The sequence below is a fragment of the Quercus robur genome, chromosome 7, assembly GCF_932294415.1.
Source record: "Quercus robur chromosome 7, dhQueRobu3.1, whole genome shotgun sequence".
NCBI lineage: Eukaryota > Viridiplantae > Streptophyta > Magnoliopsida > Fagales > Fagaceae > Quercus > Quercus robur.
Window position 1 is genome coordinate 42,932,627 of NC_065540.1, and position 21,209 is coordinate 42,953,835.

At 34.2% G+C, this 21,209-nt stretch overlaps 1 protein-coding gene and 1 pseudogene across 1 annotated transcript; both read left to right on the top strand.

The window, feature by feature from the left end:
- The first annotated feature begins 459 nt into the window (after window positions 1-459).
- Window positions 460-1,953, top strand: LOC126691443 (UPF0481 protein At3g47200-like; annotated as a pseudogene).
- A 15,086-nt stretch (window positions 1,954-17,039) lies between these two features.
- Window positions 17,040-19,095, top strand: LOC126693523 (UPF0481 protein At3g47200-like). Its single transcript, XM_050389502.1, has one exon. The coding sequence runs from the start codon at window positions 17,165-17,167 to the stop codon at window positions 18,626-18,628; it is 1,464 nt and encodes a 487-aa protein (XP_050245459.1). The 5' UTR covers window positions 17,040-17,164; the 3' UTR covers window positions 18,629-19,095.
- The last annotated feature ends 2,114 nt before the right edge of the window (window positions 19,096-21,209 follow it).

Here is a 21,209-nt window from a genome sequence, read left to right on the forward strand (position 1 = left end):
GCATCATAAATAATTGAAAATTCAACCATAATCAAATGTCATGTTGGATTAAATCTTGAGATCACGAGCAAATAAAAAGTCAGATTCAAAGAAGTGAAAAGTTAATTAAGTATATACATTAAAAAATAAAAATAAATTAAAAAAAAAAAAAAACTAATTAATGTTCTACTCCAAATCCTATCCAATCTAAAAATAAAGTCACACAAAAAATATACATTTTTCCTGTTGGACGTGTCTTGTATATTCCAAGCTTGTTATGTTTGTCAAAGTCATATAGTTGCTTTCGAAAAGTTTCTATATTATGTCCCCCAACTTACATACCATTTGAATAAGAGTAACAATCCTAAGTTTGCCAGTTAGAGTTTCCTAGTACTATCCAGTATAAATTACTGCAAATACTAGGACAACAAACTTACAAATTTCAATTGCCTTCTTGGGTGCAAACTTGCACTGGCTTTAATGGAGCATGTCTTTTCCACGGAGCTCCATTCAAGGAAGGCTGTCGGAAGAGAAGTTGGTGACTCAAGCAGACGCATCACTGGGGAGGTCCCAATACAGATCATTTCAACCCAGACTACCTTGTCGGAAAGGTTTGAAATGGTAACGGAGGCAGGGAAAAATGTGAAGAATAAATCTCCAATGCCAAAGATAGAGAAGGTTATATTCTTGCTGCAAAATGACAAGGATTTTGAACGAGTGATATCACTCGGTCCAATCCATCATCATGGTAAGCCAAAATACCAACTAGGAGAGAAGCACAAGGTTGTATTGACATCTGAGTTCATCCAAAACAGTGGGAAGAGTATGGAAGAAGTACACAAGAAGATTCAGGATAACATCAAGAAACTGAGGGATTGCTACGAGGAGGAGGTGACGTTGGACTACAATGATGAGGCGCTGGCTTGGTTTCTGTTCGTGGACAGCTGTGCAATACTACAATTCATACACTGCGCTAGTACCATGGACAAGTTCAAAGATTTGAGTATAAAAGATGACAGTGTAGCCTTTGGACATCACGATTTGATTTTGCTGGAGAATCAGCTTCCATATTCTCTCCTGGAATGGTTGATGAGCTTGAGCAAGATGAAAAAGCAGCTGGAGGATTCGATTGATAAATTCATTGAAAGGTTCGTCATGGTACCAAAGGATCAGCATTCAACTTGTTGGCTAAATTGGTTATCAACGAAACTCTGGCAGCAGAGCATCGGAACAGCAACAACGAGACAGCCGTAAGGCCCGTAACTTAGAGAAGAATTCACAAGATCAATCAATATCACTGGATATTAGAGAGCCCGAGCACATGCACATCCATCTTCTCGACAAACTAAGGACACGTCTCTTGGCTAATCATGATGGATAAATGGATTATTTAATCGACCTAGAGACTCAAAACGACCTTAAATGGCAATTATATCGCGACATTCAGGAGCTTCAAGCAGTAGGTATCTATTTGAAACGTAGTACATATAGTAGCTTGAGTGTGAGAGACATTTTTTTAGTACATTGCTTTGTTTTGGATTTCTTTGGCTTCCTCCAATTATAGTAGATGACTCAACTGGGCCCAAGTTCTTCAATTTGATAGCCTACGAGATGTGTCCAGATTTCAAAAATGATTATGGTGTCCCCTCATACATATCATTCCTCGATTCTCTCATTGATGAAGCCAACGATGTTAAGGAGCTAAGGAAAGCTGGGATACTCTACAACCTCCTTGGCAGTGACCAAGAAGTGACTCAACTCTTCAATGAGATAGGCACCGATTTGGTACATAACAACAAAATATATAGCGATGTTAGATCTAGAATTCAGAAGTATTACAAGAACAAGGTGAAGAGCTGGATATCTCAAGCCATTCACGACCATTTCAGCAACCCCTGGACAATCCTGGCTTTTCTTGGCGCTTTATTGGCACTTGCTCTCAGTTTTGTACAAACTTGGTACACTGTTCCTTAGCTTAAATACATTAAATTCTATTATGCTTCCTCTGTTTCCTAATAAAAGACACATGGAAGTACATCACGAGTTTTGCACCAAAGTTCTAAACAAGATCCTCGTTTTACTTGAAATGAAGAAATTCCGTTTAGCCATTAAGATTTTATTTCATGCATAGTAATGTTGGTTATCTCATTTATGGTCTGTTTAGATTGAGGGGGAGAGGGGGGAGAATAGAGTAGAGTAAAAATGGCTCAAAATTAGCATTTTTTAGCTAACTCTATTCTACTCTACTCCCCTTCACTCCCTCTCTTTCCCCCCTCAATCCAAACGGGCTCTTAGTTTGGTTATTTTAATTTTTTGTTTGCATGGAAGTATAAAATAAGTACGGGGTAAATATACCTGATTTCTTGTTTTTGGTATAAAAATGATTAATTAATGTGTAATAAAATTTAATATATAATTTTATCCCAATTATTCCCATATTCTATGATTTAGCTTTGAAATTAAAGTAAATCACAATAGATACTCTTCTCTCTAGGCACAAAAAATTATATTGCAAATGTTTGAATTTTCATTTGAGATATATACCATCAAGTTTGAAATCCATAAATGGACAACCTAAGATTTTCTTTTATATTTGTTTTAAAAAGTTTGAGTAATACTATAACTACTATAAATTTCATTACATGAATTTCATAAATTAGTGGGTTTCAATTAGCTTAACTTTTAAAATCTTTTGCAACAAATAAGAAAACTGTGTTCAAATGGTTCAAATCTGGCCTATATAAAAAAATCATTTGTATTTTAGCTTGTACGGACACTATAAGTTCAAACTTTATCATATCTATTAAAAAATAGATGATATATCACTAATTATAAAAGCTAATTTAAGTACTTATTTCTGCCTAAAAAAAGTACTTATTTATTTTGTTGTTGAAATGTGCTTTTATTATCATGTTAGTTTGTTAGTCTTTCATACTGAAATTGGTGGTATCATTACTCCCTTAAAAGATTTTAGCTTTAGAAGATATTTAGATTTAAAATAATAAGTCACATAATAGGCATAAGCTTGTGTTAGAGAAATTAACATAGATTTTAAATAAAATTTATTTATGATATATATATATATATATTTTTTGTTGTTGGGTAATTGCGGGGGATAGAACCCTGGAGTTGAAGGTTACAACGGAATCAGGACAAATTTATTTATGATTTGAGTTAATACTTTTTTGGTAATTCAATAGTTATAATGAGAAGAGGGGATTAATTTGAATATTGAATGTTATGAATACACCAAGAGATACTAACCTGTTGAATGTCATGACCCTTAAGTGATCACTTTTAATAAAGCAATCACGGTTAGTAATAGAATCTCAATTAAAAGAGTATTTTAAACTTTACAGACTCTCGGTAATAAAATTTCACCTAAAATAAAATTATTTCCATGAGTTTCCCTCCAATATATATATATATATATATATATTCTTTAATGTACTTATGGTTGTGGTGGTGATTTTATTATTATTATTGTTAGGTTTTAGATTCCTGTAAACTAGACTGTTTAACCTAATTAATTAACCAAGTGAATACTTAGGTTTATTATTCAGATCGAGATTAAAACAATAAAGTTATATCATGTAAAGCAGTGGAAAATAAATAACACAACAATATGATGACTTAGGAAAACCAAACCGGTAAAAAACCTGGAGAGGATTTAATTTAATTATCCTTAAGATAAAAAGTAAATCCACTAGAAAGATCTTGAAGTTTACAATAAGACTTAGACCACTAACATCTTATTGCTACTACACGTAGAACTTACTACCACGACCCTATGATAGCTCCGAGTCCATGGACTACTTCTTTCCTTGGCCTTTGCAACATAAGCACCCACACTTGTAATAAAAAAACACCAACTCTCCTGTTTGTGACTCCAAGACCACCTTTGAAGGTTTAGATCATCAGTACATTTGATGACTAGAGAAGGCAACAACTTCTACAACACCGGATCTTGAGATTCTTCAAGGAATAACACTGGTAGAAGATATGAGAGAGATTTTTGGGTACAAAACCCTAGATGCAAAGAAGGTGCACTCTTCTTTCTCTTAAAAGCCTTTTAAAAACATGTTTAGAGTTTCCTTTATATAGTAGAAGAAGTAGATCTGAAACCCTAATCCTTTTTTAGCTTGAATTGCTATTAGGCCGAACTTAAAATTCTGCAGATATGTATTTCGATCTGTTGAGCCTGTCTTTCGATCAATCGAACCAAACAAATTCTGAAATCTTCTTTCTACAGCTTACTTGTTGCATTGTCTAATAATACCTATAAATTTTGGGATCTATATCTAGATAAGTTTGTGCTCACGATTTGCCAATTGTTCTAAACTTTTAGAACCTAACAACCTTCCCCTTTGGCAATTCATGGCAAAACTCACATAAAATATGAAATGCTCAAATACAAGAACAACCCAATACAATAAAATGCCCAATTACATCACAAATCTCAATCTAAAACTCCTAACCTAGAATTTACAATAAGAGGTAGAAGGTCTTGATCGGAATGTACCTGTCTTTCCTGAAAACACTCCAAAAAACACATCATCGCATGTGTGGAAAGAAAGACATATAAACAATATGAAAAACAATATAAAAACAAAAGTAAATTAACTCTCCCCCTAAGTTAGATACATTAAAAAAATTTATTTTCTCCCTCTTTCAAAAACATTTTCAACTCCCCCTAAACGAAACAAATAGGATTCCCACATTTCATGTATTTCTCTCCCTTTTTGTCATGTATTGACAAAGACAACCCAATCATAAGATAAACAAAAAACATACGCAACAGAGGATAAGAGAAAATAGATAATCAAGGAAACAAATGAATCCAGTTTAATAGAGAATAGAGGCAACTACCCTTAAAAAGAGCAACAACTCCCTCTAAGAACAACAAAGGTTAAAAAAAAAAAACTTTTCTCCCCCTATAAAAATAGGAAAAACAAAACATGTTTTGGGAAAAACAATTTTGGAGAAAAACTAAAAGAAACGTAAGTTGAGGATACACTTAAAAAATTATTTTCTCTTTCAATAAATGCAAACTTGACACTATGTGACCTATAAATATATGCATGCAATGTGTTTAAGAGAATATTTGCACATTGATTATCCATTATATCTCTTTAGAAAAATATTTTCTGCAATTCATACATAAAAATAGCATATACTAAAAAGTACATAACTCAAAAATTAATTAATCAATTTTTAAATAAAGTTGAGTATCCAATTTAGCAAAGTGTGTGCATGTTGTGTGTGAAAACAATGAGAGATATGACTGCAAAACTGCAAGATAGATACAGAAAACAATGCAATGCATGTGAATCCTAAACACAAATGATGCATGAAAGACAGATTGGTCAAAAACTTAAAAACAAAAAAAATTTCAGTTTCGATAAGTCAAGTATCGATTGAGTACCAATCGAATCAAGCAAAGAGTTTTGCTATAAAACCTGAACATTTTCAATTGATCAAAAAACAAATACGATTGATCGAGACTCAGAAAAACATAATTTTTTGAAAAACCATAAATTTTTCTGTAGAATCAATTTTCAAAAGATTTTTCATGACATGTAATGCATGAGAATGATTCCAAATATTTTTCAAAAACATGAGTTTTCAACCCAGAACTTCAAAACAAGGTTTTTAATCATCAAAAATACAATTTTTGCCAACCCTTAACCATATTTTGCATCAAACACTATAGAAAACATAATCTTGGATGGCCAAACCAAATTCACACACAATTTCATGTACTAAGTTTATCAAAAAATAACTTGTGAAGTGTGTGCAATTAGTAACAGCATGAGATACATGTGGGGTGATATGTAGATAGTAATCAATCATATTTTCTACATTATTCATCACATAAATTTGAAAGTAACTATCACCTAAAGAGTTACATCATATAACTCCCACATCTCCTAGAAAACAAGCTTGCAATCGTTTTTTTTTTTTTTTTTTTTTTTTTTTTTTTTTTTTTTTTTTTTTTTTTTTTTTTTTAAGGCTATCCTTATTTTCTTTTTGTGCATATGCTACACTTTCTCGAACACAAAATCTTATAATATGTACTAAGGTGTTCACGATTGGCTAGTAAATAGTGGTGAGATGGTTATTTATGTCTTTCTCTTAGAATTTTTTAGTTCTTACAACCAAGAGTATATGACTTCAAAATCAAAATCATGTAATCAAAAACTATAAACAACTCACTCAAACATGCACTACATAACTAAAACTAGCAAAGTGCAAAAAAATAAGCTCATCTAAGCTAAATAAGGTACCTAGGCATGTTATGCAAAAATAATAGGCCAACCTCAATTACATGTCCATGATGTGTAATACAAAAGAAATAAAAATCATTTTGGTTTCAAAAAATTTTTATGACCAAAGCTAAAAGCACACATTATGCTAAATAATTAAAATGCAAAAACAATGCATGATAGTGCTAAACTAAGCTATAGAGGGTACACAAACAAGAAATATCAATTTTTTAATTAACCTTTGAGTACATGTACAAACTAGTACATACTCACACAAAATCAGAAATAGCTTAGCACTTATATAACACATACTATTCAAGTTTCTCCACAATGTCAAGCATGTTCAAAATCAAGAGAGAGATATTATAATTCATGTAATCCTCAAAACAAATAAAACAAGACACAAAATAAAATATTTTTGTCTTTTTGAAAATTTTCAATGTTTTTGGAATTTTGAATAATCAAAACAACCTAAGAATAAAACAACCAAAAACTAAAGTAAACATGTCCACAAATAATTGAAAGAATTAAATCAGGGACAAGTAAACAACACTCACCTCAGCAAGTCTTTCCTCACCCATATAACACGAATCATCGGCTTTGTAGGTGAAAATCCATGTGAAGCAAAGTGTATTTGAGGGATTATACCAATCTTTTGAGAAAAATTGAAATCCTGCAAATTCCTTTCATAAGCCTCAAAAAGATCAACTGAAACAATAGTGTCCTTTTTATTCAAAACATCACAATCAAAAATAGTAAAACACTTAAAATTATCCATAATAACAGGGATTAAGGATCAACGCTAGGTATAATAACTTAAATCAAAAGCTAACTCGCTTTGATCCACTTGTTAGGTTTTAGATCCTTATAAACTAGATTGTTTAACCTAATTAATTAACCAAGTGAATACTTAGGTTTATTATTCAGATCTAGGTTAAAACAATAAAGTCATATCATGTAAAATAGCAGAAAATAAATAACACAACGATATGATGACTCGGGAAAACAAAACCGGTAAAAAACCTGAGGAGGATTTAACCCAGCCATCCTCAAGGTAAAAAGCAAATCCACTAGAAAGAATTGAAATTTACAATAAGACTTAGACTATTAACATCCTATTGCTACTACACGTAGAACTTACTACCACGACCCCATGATAGCTTCGAGTTCACGGACTACTTCTTTCCTTAACCTTTGCAACACAAGCACCCACACTGTGATAAAAAAACACAAACTCTCCTATTTGTGACTCCAAGACCGCCCTTGAAGGTTTAAATCATCAGCACCTTTGATGACTAAAGAAGGTAGCAACTTCTACAACACTGGATCTTGAGATTCTTCAAGGAATAACACTAGTAGAAGATATGAGAAAGCTTTTTGGGTTCAAAGCCCTAGATACAAAGGAGGCACACTCTTCTCTCTCTTAAAAACCTTTCAAAAACGTGCTTAGAGTTTCCTTTATGTACTAGAAGAAGTAGATCTGAAACCCTAATCTTTTTTGGGCTTGAATTGCTATTGGGCAAAACTTAAAATTCTGCAGATACATATTTCAATCGATCGAGCCTGTCTTTCAATCGATCGAACCAGGCAAATTCTGAAACCTTCTATCTGTAGCTTACTTGTTCTTAAATCTTGATTTAAATCACCTTGAGCATTGTCTAATAATAGCTATAGACTCTAAGATTTATATCTAGACAAGTTTGTACTCACGATTTGCCAATTGTTCTAAACTTTTAAAACCTAACAATTATTTTGGCCAAAATGCAAAACTCACCTTTTAAATTTCATCACTTTTTATTTCAGTCCTATAAATTTGCATTTTGTCATTTCAGTCCTATAAGTTTGCATTTTGTCATGTCAATCCTTTTTAATTTTCAATTCTCGTCAACTCAGTTTCCATTAACATTCCATCCATGTCTACCGTTAACCATATTTAATTTTTATTTCTTAAATTAAAGAAAAAAATGTTAATTAATTTTTTTTTTTTAAACCCAAAAATTAATCCCCACCCATGTTGTCCATCACTCCATCCCCACACCTGAAGATCCCCACTTTTTTCAATTCTCAGAACATACTTGAACGACAAAGAGCCAGTAGTGACGGTGGTGTTGTTGGCTTGGCTTGGTTCCAAGACCAAGCACCTCAAGGAATACGTGGATTGGTACAATTCTAGGGGCTTTTATGCCTTCTCTTTCGTCATTGATGTCGGCAAGCTGCTGTGGTTTGATTTAGGCTAAAGAATTGAGCAACAAATTGTGGCATTGGCAAACGAGCTAGTATCCTGGTCTAGGATTCCTAGGTTTCAGATAAGGAAGAGGATGGTTGAGAACACTACTTAGTTTTCCACACATTCAGCAATACCGGTTGGTTTGTGTAGGTTGATTGCTCTCTTAAAACTTAAAATTAAGCTTTCATTGGTTTTAAAGGATCTAGTGTTGGCGTTTATTAATTGTTGTTTGCCTTGGTTTTTTTTGTAGCTATGGTTCCATTCTAGAGATTTTGAAGGGTAATGACTACCTGATGGATAAGGTTAAAGGATGCATTGTTGATTTGGGAGTAGTGGAGCCTTTTAATCCTAAAGTAAAAAGTGCCAAAAAAAGGAAAAAAAAAAAAAAAAAAGAGAAAAGCTAGTAGTCTAATTTGTTTGATTTCATAAATAATTAAATAAAAATTAAATATGGTTAACGGTAGACATTGATGGAATGTTAAATGAAGACTAAATTGAGGAGGATTAAAACTTAGAGGACTGATTTGACAGAATGCAAACTTACTCGACTTAAATAAAAAGTAGTGAAACTTAGAGGGTAAATTTTACATTTTGGCCTATTATTTTTTAATGTGCCAATATAATTCTTTTGTTAGGTGTACGTATTGCACGGGAGATAAAGATAGGGCATTTATTTAATATTAATGCAATCAACGTAGAGAAAGTAATTTTTATTATATATTTTTTTGATACCAAACAAAGGAAGAGTTCATACAAAGTTACATAGAGCAAGATTATACCACCTGTAATACAAGGGTGTGTTCACAGCTTGTTTAGCAAAACACCACACAGCCTTAACAACTACATGAGGGACAACCAAAGTATTACAAAATAAACCATTTTGAGAGAGAAAGTTCAGATCAGCTATCCTATTACTATCCAACCAATCTGTGCTTTTCCTCAATTTGAAAACTTGATGGAGATTGACCCTGTCAGTTAAGAACAAAACATGCTGAAATCCATAGTTTTTAGCTATGATACCAGCTTCCACCATTGCTTCAAGTAGAGCTCCTATTGTTGTGTTGGCAAGACTGCAATTAACCCCTGAAAACACTTTCGCTCCTTGCATATTTATAGCTACAAAAGTGTATGCTCTCCTTTGTGGCTTTGTTCTTCTTGCTTCAGCTACTTTGATGATGAGCTGATATTGCCCTGCAGCTGTGAGATGTCCTGACTTGGCTGTTCTAAGCTCTCTAGTAGGCTGGTATGGGCCTGCATAAGCCTTCCTGTACCTGCAAGATAAAATTTTAGCTGTTAGAATAACTTCTAGGGGATTCGGGGTCAAGCCTTGGTGAAGCACTTTGTTTCTGTGATTCCAAATTAACCACAAAACTGTAATCATTGATTGAAGGATGACCGAGCTTTGATCTTCATTATTTAAGTAAGAGCTGATATAGTTTTTTAACCAAGACTGAACAGACACATTGGTGATGTCAGAAGTATGCAGACCAAGATCTGAACCAAACCAACAAGCTCTAGAAAAGCTACAAAGGAGAAATAGATGTGTAGGAGTCTCTTCTTCAGCATTACATAAGGGACAAGTGACATCATTATTGATGCCTCTGCTGTGTAGAGTGGTCAAAGTAGGTAGGCTGTCATGGAGAAGTTTCCACACAAAATTGATAATTCTTAAGGGAACATGGGCTTTCCAAATTGCAGTCCATATCTTCCTTTCTTGCTGGAATTGTTGTGACTCTAAAGAGTCTTCAGTTAACAACTCATAAGCTCTCTTGGTACTATAATTCCCATCCCTTGAGTATTTCCACATAAGCCTATCCTTAGAATCATTGATTTTGGAAATGGGCATTTGCAAAATGTTGACCGCTTTAGGGTGATGGTATAAGCTCCTAATTAAATCCACTTTCCAACTTCTAGAATTATGATCAATAAGATCTCCTACTGTGCCGGTTTGCAAAAAAGGAAACGAAGAACTATCTCTTAAGTTTGGTGACCAATCAGGATGAGTAAGGTGTATATCAAAACCATCTCCAACCAACCACCTGCCTTCTTGAAGGATAGGATCACCTTGCTGAACAATGTTTTTCCAAATCCAAGAATGGTGTGCTTTAGGTGTGTGGCCTTCCAATGATTCATTAGGATGGTACTTAGCCTTAAAAGTTCTAGCTAAGAGGGATTGGGGACAATTAATAAGCCTCCAATACTATTTTGCCAACAAAGCCTGATTCATAGGGCTAAACTTCTTAATGCCAAGAGACCCCCCCCCCATCTTTTAGGCTTGCAGATTTTATTCTAATTGAGCAAATGAAGTTTTTTCTCTCTAGTTTTATGACCCCACCAAAAAGACCTCACAATAGAATCCATCTTGTTGCAAATAGATTCAGGAACCTTAAAACAAGAGAATGTGTATAAAGGAAGAGATTGGAGTATAGAAGAGATGAGGGTGGTTCTGCCAGCTTGTGAAAGAAGCCTAGATTTCCAACCTTGCAGCTTAGAATGAAGCTTGTCAATTAGAAAATGAAAATCAGCAATACGATTTCCTCTCAACTTAAAATTGATACCAAGGTATTTGCTGAGGTGTTGGACAAGGTTCACATTCAAACTTCTAGCTATGGATACTTGACATTCCTTGGCCATGTTTGGGGAGAAAAAAAGGTCAGATTTGGATAAATTTATTTTTTGGCCTGAGATAGAGCAGTACCAATTTAGGATGGATTGGATATTACCAAGAGAGTTCCTGTCATTCTTGAAGAAAAGAAGAGTCATCTGCAAAAAAGAGATGAGTGAAAGAAAAACCACTCCTGCCAACTTTCACTCCTTTGATCTTATTAGAGTATTCAGCCTGTAACAAAGAAATAGAGAGAATGTTAGCACACAAAAGAAAGAGATAAGGAGATAAAGGATCTCCTTGCCTAAGGCCCTGTGTAGGATGAAATGTTGAAATTAAACTCCCATTGACTAGAAGAGTGAACGACACAAAAGACACACATTCCATAATCCATCTAATCCATTTGGGATCAAACTTCATGGCTATTAGAACAGCTTTCAAGAAATTCCAGTTGATTCTGTCATAAGTTTTTGACATGTCTATTTTTAGAGCACCAAAAGAGGATTTCCTTCCTTTCTTTTTCTTTAGGGTGTCCATTATCTCATGAGCCAAAAGAATATTATCTGAAATGTTTCTCCCTTGTATAAAAGCATTCTGGTATGGAGTTATCAAACTATCCATTACAGGTTTCATCCTATTAACCATCACTTTGGATATCACCTTATAGATCACATTACATAGGCTAATAGGCCTGAAGTGAGAAACTTCATCAGGGAAGGGTTTTTTGGGGATAAGAACAATGTAAGAGTGGTTTAGAGGCTTGAATAAGGAACCTGAGTGAAAGAAAGCTTGGACAGCTCTTGTAACATCCTCTTTCAAAATGTCCCAAAAGGTATGGAAAAAGAAAGCAGGGATGCCATCGGGACCTGGTGCTTCATGGGCTCCTAATTGAAACATAGCACATTCAATTTCAAAGTCTGATATTGGTTTGTTAAGTGAAAAGTGTTGCTCATCTGTTAAAGTAGGGATGTTGAGAGGTTGGAGCTCCGCTAGGATGTTATCCACACTTCTGGAACTACAATCTTCATAATTTGACTTAAAATGAGAGAGAAAAATATTTTCAATCTCATTAAGATTGTCAGTAAAATTGCCATCCCCATCTTTTAATTGAAGAATTCTGTTTTTTGCTCTTCTTTGTTTTACTATAGTTTGAAAATACTTTGTGTTTCTATCACCATAGAGGGTCCAATTAGTCCTAACTTTTTGAGTCCACTTAAGTTCCTCCTTATCAAGTAAGTCCTCTATCTCTTCCCTCAGCTGCCTCTTCTTTTTAATGTCCTCAAGAGAAGTAATAGAGTCTTGCAATTGCTGAAGTTGTTCCATCTTTGATTTAATATCAATCTCCACTCTACCAAACACTTCTCTATTCCATTTTCTGGCTACAGTTTTGATGTTGTTAAGTTTATTCCGCAATTTTGCAGCTCTAGACCCACTAGACTGCCAATCCCAGGCCTTACTGACCATATCTCTACAACTGGGTTGGGTGATCCACATTTACTCAAATCTAAAAGGTTGATTTCTAAAGGGTGTTTGATGTTCAAAATCCAGGATTATAGGTCCATGATCAGACCTGATAATGGGGAGATTCCTTAGATAATATAAATGATATTGATTGATCCACTCAGTACTGGCAAAAGCTCTATCTAATCTCTCCATAACAAAATATTCCTCCTCCCTTTTATTCATCCAAGTGAATTGTTGCCCAAAGGCCATTAAGTCACAAAGCTGAAGACCACTCAACACTTGCTGAAATAACTCAGCACCAGCAATGGGGTTTTGGTTAAAAGAGAACTTTTCCTCTCTTGAGAGCACTTGGTTGAAGTCTCCAATACAAAGCCAACTAGGTTGAGCTATATTTTTTAGAGTTTTTAATTGTTGCCAAACCTCATTCCTCTTGGCTAGTTCATGATGGCCATAAACAAAAGTAATAGATAAAGGTTTGCCCTTGTTATCTGTAACGTCAATATGAATAAGGTGAGGGGATTCATAAACCACCCTGAGAAAACTCCTTTGCATCCAAGCAAGAATAAGACCACCACCCAAACCCAATCTAGGAACCTCACAGCCATCAAAAAAACCACATCTATTCCAAATATCCTTACCCTTATTACTAGCTAGACGAGTTTCCATTAAGAACAAGACATCAGGATTAAAATCATGGGCAATTTTTTGAACTTGCAGAATTGCAGAGGGTTTGCCCAAACCTCTACAATTCCAACTTAGAATCCTCATGGCTGCTGGGGAAGCTGTGAAGGGCCAGCTTCCCAACACCTATTTGGATTAAAAGGAATATGGTCATCAACAGGATAAGCAAACAAAACAACATGTATAACCCTTAAGGAGAGCAGGGTTACCTTCATTGTCGAGGCAACAGCAGGGTAATTTTTGACGAATGTTCCTCCCCACACTTCCTATCTCCATGCCAAGCCTTTTCCTTGATAATCCTCTGCTATTACCTGTACTTTCGTCGCCCAGAAGGTTAGAGGTCAGTCCTGGATCAGAATTATAGGTCACAGGAGATGTTGAAATTGGGTTTTGCCTTTGAGGTCCATGTTGACCTGTATTTTCCAATCCTGTATCCAGACTTTGGGCTCTCATGAGCCGTGACCCATAATTGTAATGGGCCTTATGCACAGTATTATCCTCTGATTGAGCCCTTCTAATTTGTGGTCCTTCACTTGGGCTACCATCTTCAAAATTAAATCCTGCTCTATCAGTGTTCCGGACCAAGAAGTTAATGTAAGAATCAGAGGAGTGATGAGATTGGCTATCCATTAAAACTGCATGCCCATGTGTCCAGTCAGGGCGACCTTCATTCAAACTTTCCAGGTTAAACATAGTAGCAGTTAGTGATTCACTCTCTGTGGTATCACTGGAATTGGGGCTCTCGTGTAGGAGACTCAAAAAAGGTTCCTCTCCTCTACCCATATCAGAGTTTGTTATGTTGCCTTGATTGGAATCAAGTTGGTAAGGCAAAGGTGATGTTTGGGCCGGTGTTGCATTCAAGTGATGAAGCACTGTGTTTGGGCTAGAGTCAGGGCTAGGTGTGTTAGGATTGGAAGAGATAGGAGAAATAGTAGATGTTGGTGGAATAGCATTGTGGCCAAGAGATAGGGAATAAATAGCCGAGTATAGAGCTGCATGTTCCCCCTCAACATAGGATAAGCCTTGAGTGTTTGGGTCCATAGGATGAGGATTGGGAGGTTGTCGGGGTTGAACAGAGGATTGTGTTTATTGGTGAGGTTGGGCTGGTTGATTAGGAGCTGCCTGGTGTGGATGTTGCTGAGGTTGCTCTGTACCCTGTTGAGGATCAACGTTATCAGGACCATGCTGATCAGAAGCTTGTTGTTGAAGATATGAAATACTCTAATCACCTAATAAACCTATACTTTTGCATTAGATTTATAGGGTGTTAATTTGACTTAAAATGTGACTAATTTATATTGTATGATTGAATATTTTCCCAACATATGTGAGAAAGTAGGCCAAAATCATTCATAAGATGGTGCATTAGTGGACTAGACAAGATACAATACGGACACTTATTTAAAATAGACATGAGTCTACATTGTATCGTGTCTAATGCACTGATGCACTGAACAAAAACCACGTCTATTTATTAACATTGTTAATCCCGTTAGTCCAATGATTAAGCTAGACGATAAAGGTAACCCTCTATCCTCTTCTCACTTGCTAAATGCTAATTAATCCTACAAGTACAATTATAATATGATGAATATTCCTGGTCTATTTTCCTAGCTTCCATGTTCAGTAAAACATGAACTACGTGTTACCCACTAGATTTAAAAATGTAAAAACATATTACAGAGTACAGACAAACCTGCAGCTACAATTCCAACATACCAAACTGAGACTTTTGAAAAAAAAAAATTCTCTGTTATTTATTATTATTATTATTATTTTTTTGAGAGAGAGAGAACTTTGAGATTTCAGTTTGTGGAACGTTAAAAAAAAAAAAAAAAAAAAAAAAAAATTAGAAACACATTGTGGACATGACTAAAAAGTTCCCCCTCAAAAAAAAAAAAAAGACATGACTAAAAAGAAATATTTTCCTTATCTTTGGTTCGATGTAATTTAATTTCCTATGAAAAAAAGAAACTCTGATTACAAACTATCGCAAACTGTCAAATATAAATCTTATATTAATTTTCTCAAATTTTCCCGTAAAATATTTTGACATAAATTGGGTCTGTTGCGAATAAATAATGTCCAAATAAATTATTTATTTAATATAAAATGTACATATTATTTTGTCAAATTAATGAGGAAGCGAGCATTAGCTATAGAAGTCAAGTTCTTATATAAGAAAAAATAACAATAAAAAAAGAAGCTATAGAAGTCAAGTTGAAAAAGGGAAAAGAGTTGGAGGAAGTCATAAAACAACTGGATAATTGCCAAAAAAAAAAAAAAAAAAAAAAAAGAAGAAGAAGAAGAAGAAAAGAATGCGTAAAATAAGGAGAAGACAGGATATATAGGAGCCACTAGTTGTGATAAAATTTAAGCTAAAAAAATTTATGTCAACTTTCTCATTTAATTTATATTATTAATAACATGATTCCTATTTGAGATTCACCATTTTACCTACTAAAATATCCTCATACAAATTCGTAAATTCTCTAAAATATCTTTATCTTTTAGTTGAGTAATTTTAAATTTAAAAACACAAATGGGTTAAAAAAGTAATTTTTTATTTTTAAAAAAGTTCCTAACTTTTAGGCAAATAAAAATTAGGATATTATTTCTATCTCACTTTTAAATATTATTTTACTAAACTCAAAATAAAAAATAAAGAAAAGCTTTGTCGTACGCACGTGTGATGATTCTAGTTTAAAATATCATGTTCATTTGTTATAACTGGATGGTTTTACATTCATCTATGGATATACAAGCAGTAGCATCTATCCGAAATTATATGCTATACATATACACCCCGTACTCAATGACTCTCTATCTAAATATTCCAAGCTTGATGTTGGGATAAAGTCAAAATGTAGTTCTTTCACAAAAGTATGGTTGTTTAATAGACTAACTCGGGACTGGAGTAGCATAACGTAAAGACATGCTCAAGAGTCCAGATCCTAATTCTAAAAATTCCTAAATAGCGTAAAGACCAAATTCTGAACACTAATATGCTAATCAATGATATTATTAATCATAAACTTTAACGCTCTACAATAGATATGATAAACTTTCTTTGAAATCTTTTTTTTTTTTTTTTTTTTGATAACCTAGTGTTTATGTTTCATCTTTACATCAAGCAAGGTATCTAAATTGCATATATGTGTGTGTTTATATAGGAATACAGATCCTTTGTACCATTTTTTGTGTTCCACCAATCACAGCTTACCATATATTAATTTAATTTTCCTTATAAAATTGTCTAAGTTTAAAATGGGAAAAAAAAAAATTATAACAAATTGTGATTAATGGAACATGAAGTGGAATACAAAATATGGTATAGAAGAATTGTATTCTTTATATATATACACAAACACAAAAAGGAAATCGTATCAAACTTAGTTATGTAAACAAAGTCGGAAGGAAATGCTAGATTAATCACGAAGGGGATCATATCAAACTTGTTATGTAAATAAAGTCTGAACGAACCCACTTTTTCTTGTGTGACAATAATCATTTTTAAAAAAAAAAAAAATTCTGGGCAAAGATGATCCGACAATTAGCAGATAGCATAAAGCTAGTATAAAAACAAAGAATTCCCTGAAACTAATTCCTGTTTGATGGATAAGAACAAAAAGCCAGTCATAATTCATATTTTATTCAAAAAGTGTGCCATGTAATAAAATCCATCAGCTACTTTCACTTTCTTCTATATTTTCCACATATCTTGTAGATGAATATATTCCATACTTGCGATGCCTATCAAGTCATAAAATGTAGCTGCTTCATAACACTCTGTACATTTAGTCCCCAAGTAATTAAATAATCGACTAAGAGCATAAGTCCTAAATTTTTCAAGCTTAAGTTTCCCCGTACTATAAATGACTGTAAATATACAAGCACAGCTAAGTTCCGAAATTCAGTAGCCTTCTTTGCAGCAAACTTGTTATGCATTCTGTTTCCATGGAGTCCTGTTTGAGTAACGCTGTCACAAGAGAAGCTTGTGAAACAAGTAGAGGTGCCACTGAGGAGGTCCAAGTGCACAGCATTTCAATACAAACTAGTACCCTGGAGGCAAGGTTTGAAACTGTAAAGAAGGCAGGAGAAAAAGCAAATAATCACTCTCCAACACCAAAGATACAGAAGGTTATATTCTTGCTGCGAGATGAAAAAAATTTCCAAAAGTACTATGAGCCAAGAGTGGTATCACTTGGTCCCATCCATCATGGTAAAGAAAAGTACCAGCTAGGAGAGGGGTACAAGCTTGTGTTGACATGTGAATTCGTCAATGGTAGCGGCAAGGAAATAAAAGATTTATACAAGAAGATTGAGGATAACATCAAGGAACTGAGGGAATGCTTCGAGGAGGAGGTGACCAAGGCATATGATGATGAGGCCCTTGCTTGGCTGTTGTTCGTGGATGGCTGTGCAATACTACAATACATATACTGCGCTACTAAAGACCAGTTCAAACAGTTGAACATAAAAACTGACAGTGTTACATTTGGACAACAGGATTTGTTCTTGCTGGAGAACCAACTTCCTTATCGTCTTCTCAAATGGTTGATGGGCTTGAGTAAGATGGAAAAGGAGTTGAGGGAATCAATTGAAACTTATGTTGCACACCACAGTATGGTACCAGATGACCAGCAATTGAAGCAGCAACAAACAAAAGGCAAGAGAGGCGATGCATTTTGTTCAGAGGAGAAGCTAGAAGAACAAATCATATCAATTGATGAAGAGCCCGTCCATCTTCTCGATCATCTGAGGACAAAACTCTTGGGTAAAGCACCACTGGAATCTTCTATGATTCCGAAGGGAAAAGCAGTCCAAGATTGGCAATCCTATCGCAACATTCAGGAGCTTAAAGCAGCAGGTATCCGTTTGAAACGTAGTGACAATAGTTGCTTGCGTAACATACATTTTAGTAAACAAATCCTTCGTTTTGGGCACCTTTATCTTCCACCAATTATTGTGGATGACTCAACGAGGCCGAAGTTCTTGAACTTGATAGCCTACGAAATGTGTCTGGATTTTGAAAATGATTTCGGGATCACCTCTTACATATCTTTTCTTGATTCACTGATCGATGAAGCTAGCGATGTTAAGATGCTAAGGAAAGCACGGATACTCCACAACTTCCTTGGCAGTGATGAAGAAGTGGCTCAGCTCTTCAATGAGATAGGCACCGACTTGGTGCCTAACCCCTTTCTATATCTGAATGTTAAGTTGCAGATTCAGGGATTCTATGACTGCAAATGTACAACATGGATGGCTCAATTCATCCACGACCATTTCAGCAGTCCTTGGACGTTTCTTGCTTTCTGTGGTGTATTACTAGGACTTGGTCTAACTGCCGCTCAGACTTGGTATGCTGTCAAGTCTTCCCGGTCAGGAGACTCAGGACCATGAGATGACTTATGCAAGAATTTAACACAAACCTTGCAAAAGGTAAAGTTTTATTGATTTGCTTTCTCTTTCCAAGTGCCTAGCTAGCTAAAGTACATGGTTTCTATGCCTTTCAGTCGGTGGTTGCCAAATAAAAACACTTTAATAAGAATTCAACGCTAGTTATGTTTTCAAAGAATTCAATATTAGTTATGTCTTCACATGGGTCATCATCGAAAGGCCACATATCGTATAAATTTGTTTAATTTGGTCTTGATGTATTCGTGAATGTATGAAATAAGTCAGAGTGTGAGTTCCAATTGATGTAATGTGTGTGAAATGGAAATAATTATGCCTAGGATTTTGTGTTCAAATTGCGTTAAATGTATATGTAATTAAGTTTGAGATGAATACTTGATTCAGTATGTCACCTATATTATGATTTAATCTTGTAAAGGAAAAGGTGGAAATAGACTCAAATTTCTCTGTCCTCTCTTTTCTACATGCAAGGGACAGTTGCAGTAGCATTTGTAAACTGTGTATCAACTAGTTGCTACATTCTCTTGTCACTGTGCAAGAGGCCTGGGATCACATCCCATCTATCAAGGAGGGCAGTTTGAGTATTGAGGGAGTGTAAACTATTATGAATGAAATAGAAAATTGCTGAGATTGTAGAGAAGAAGCAATAGGAAAGAGAAGGAGTGGACACAAGGGTTATGTGTTTCAAAGTGACAACCTGTGTCCATAGAAGAAGTCCATGATGGCTACATCTTCACTTTCATATAAGGCTATGCAATATGCTCATTAATTACCTTGTATGATCATAGTGCATGCCCTAAGCTAGAGTACACAAAGCGCGCACAATGATTTATGCAATATGAACTTGTGTGTGGCATTCTAACAAACAGATTGTGTGCACAATAGTGAAAAAAGACAATTTCAAGAGCTGTAGGTAATGTCTAGTTTCCCCAAACTTCACACACACACACACACACAATATAAACTACTTAAGGGCAGAACACACTGCCAATATGAACCAGTATGAAAGCACCAAAGCCGCCATTCAAGATTTTGTTCATAATACATGCGTGAATATGAGAGGTCATAAATCTGCAACTGTTGAAAAAAAGAAAGAAAAGAGGAAGAAGCATGATGTAATGTAATCAATTAATGCATGAAAATTAGTAAAAGAAGGACGTAGATGACATACCTAACAATTAGTAAATCTTGCGTGGGTGCAACAAGTTAGTAAGTTACATAAAATATTTGAGGTGGCTAAGGCGATAAAAGAAACCTTAAGTCAATACCTCTCTTAAGCTTCTTCTTGTACAAAATGATCTCAAACATAAAGAATGCATTACGTACAGACTCATTTGAGAGTTACATAATTTACCAACTAAAATCGAAAATTATACATACAAGGGCAATCCAAATATTTTTGTTTGGGAGACCGAGTTATAGCACTTATACATTAGTCAAAATTTGTATAGTTTCATAGACATGTACAAATAAATCGTGAAATTAACTTAATTTGTTAGTCTAGGGTCATGCTAATAGGTGCCCTTAGAGTAATATGGTTAACAATTCATTTTAAAAATGCTTTGACATAATTTTTATGAAAAATGAAAAAAGTTGTCAAAATATTTATTTATTTTTTTTCCTTTTCTCATAAAAAATTTCTTTAAATGAATTATAATTGTTGCGTTAAGGGCATCCGTTAATATTTTCCATGATGAAATTGTCTCCAAGAGTACATAAAAACATTACGATGGATCCAATGAAATCTTTAAAACCACAAATGGTTAAAAGCTTTGGCAAATGTAAAAACAAAATTTACAAGAAGAAACAAAATCAAGAAAAAAATGTCTATATAACTTTGTGCCAATCACTCTCTTCTTTGATTAAAAGGCCTATTAAACTACCTTCTTCTTCTTCTTTTTTTTTTTTTTTTTTTTTGGAGGGAGGGGGCTTCTTTTTTTTATAAACCAAACTTTTCAAATGCCCCCACCCAATAGCTTTGTAGCTCAGTGGCATAATCTACTGTCCTTTATTAGTTATAAGAGAGTTAGAGTTAGGATTTCCTCCCTTCAATGTTGTATATAACTATTGAATTAATAAAATAAAATAAAAACCTCGGCCCCAAAGAACATTTTCTAGTTCTACCTATTTTATTTACCTAAGTAGTTTATTATGATATATTATTCTTATGCAAAGGTGTGTGTATATATATTTACTTATATATTTTTCTTTTCTTTTCTTGGAAAAGATGATCCATGACTTTGGTATATTACTTCCTCTGTCCCAATTTGTTTGTCCTATTCCAAAAATTAAACTTTTTAAGGAAACATCATTTATTATCATGTCCACCTTTAAAAAATGTATAAATTTTCAAAACTATCCTTAAATAAATTTATCAAAAAATAGGAATATTAAATCTGAAATTACAGGCACAAAAATCTGCTCCTTACTAGTATTAGCATTTTTGAAATTACACAACACAAGTTGTAACTTATCCTCTTAATCAAATTTGAAAAATCTACAACTACCACAATACAAAAACTATTGGGTATTGGCTTCAAGCAATTTTGGATTACTTCAAATACAA

Bases quoted from the DNA above. Each gene is read 5' to 3' on its own strand.
- LOC126693523 (XM_050389502.1), top strand. From the start codon at position 17,165: ATGCATTCTGTTTCCATGGAGTCCTGTTTGAGTAACGCTGTCACAAGA.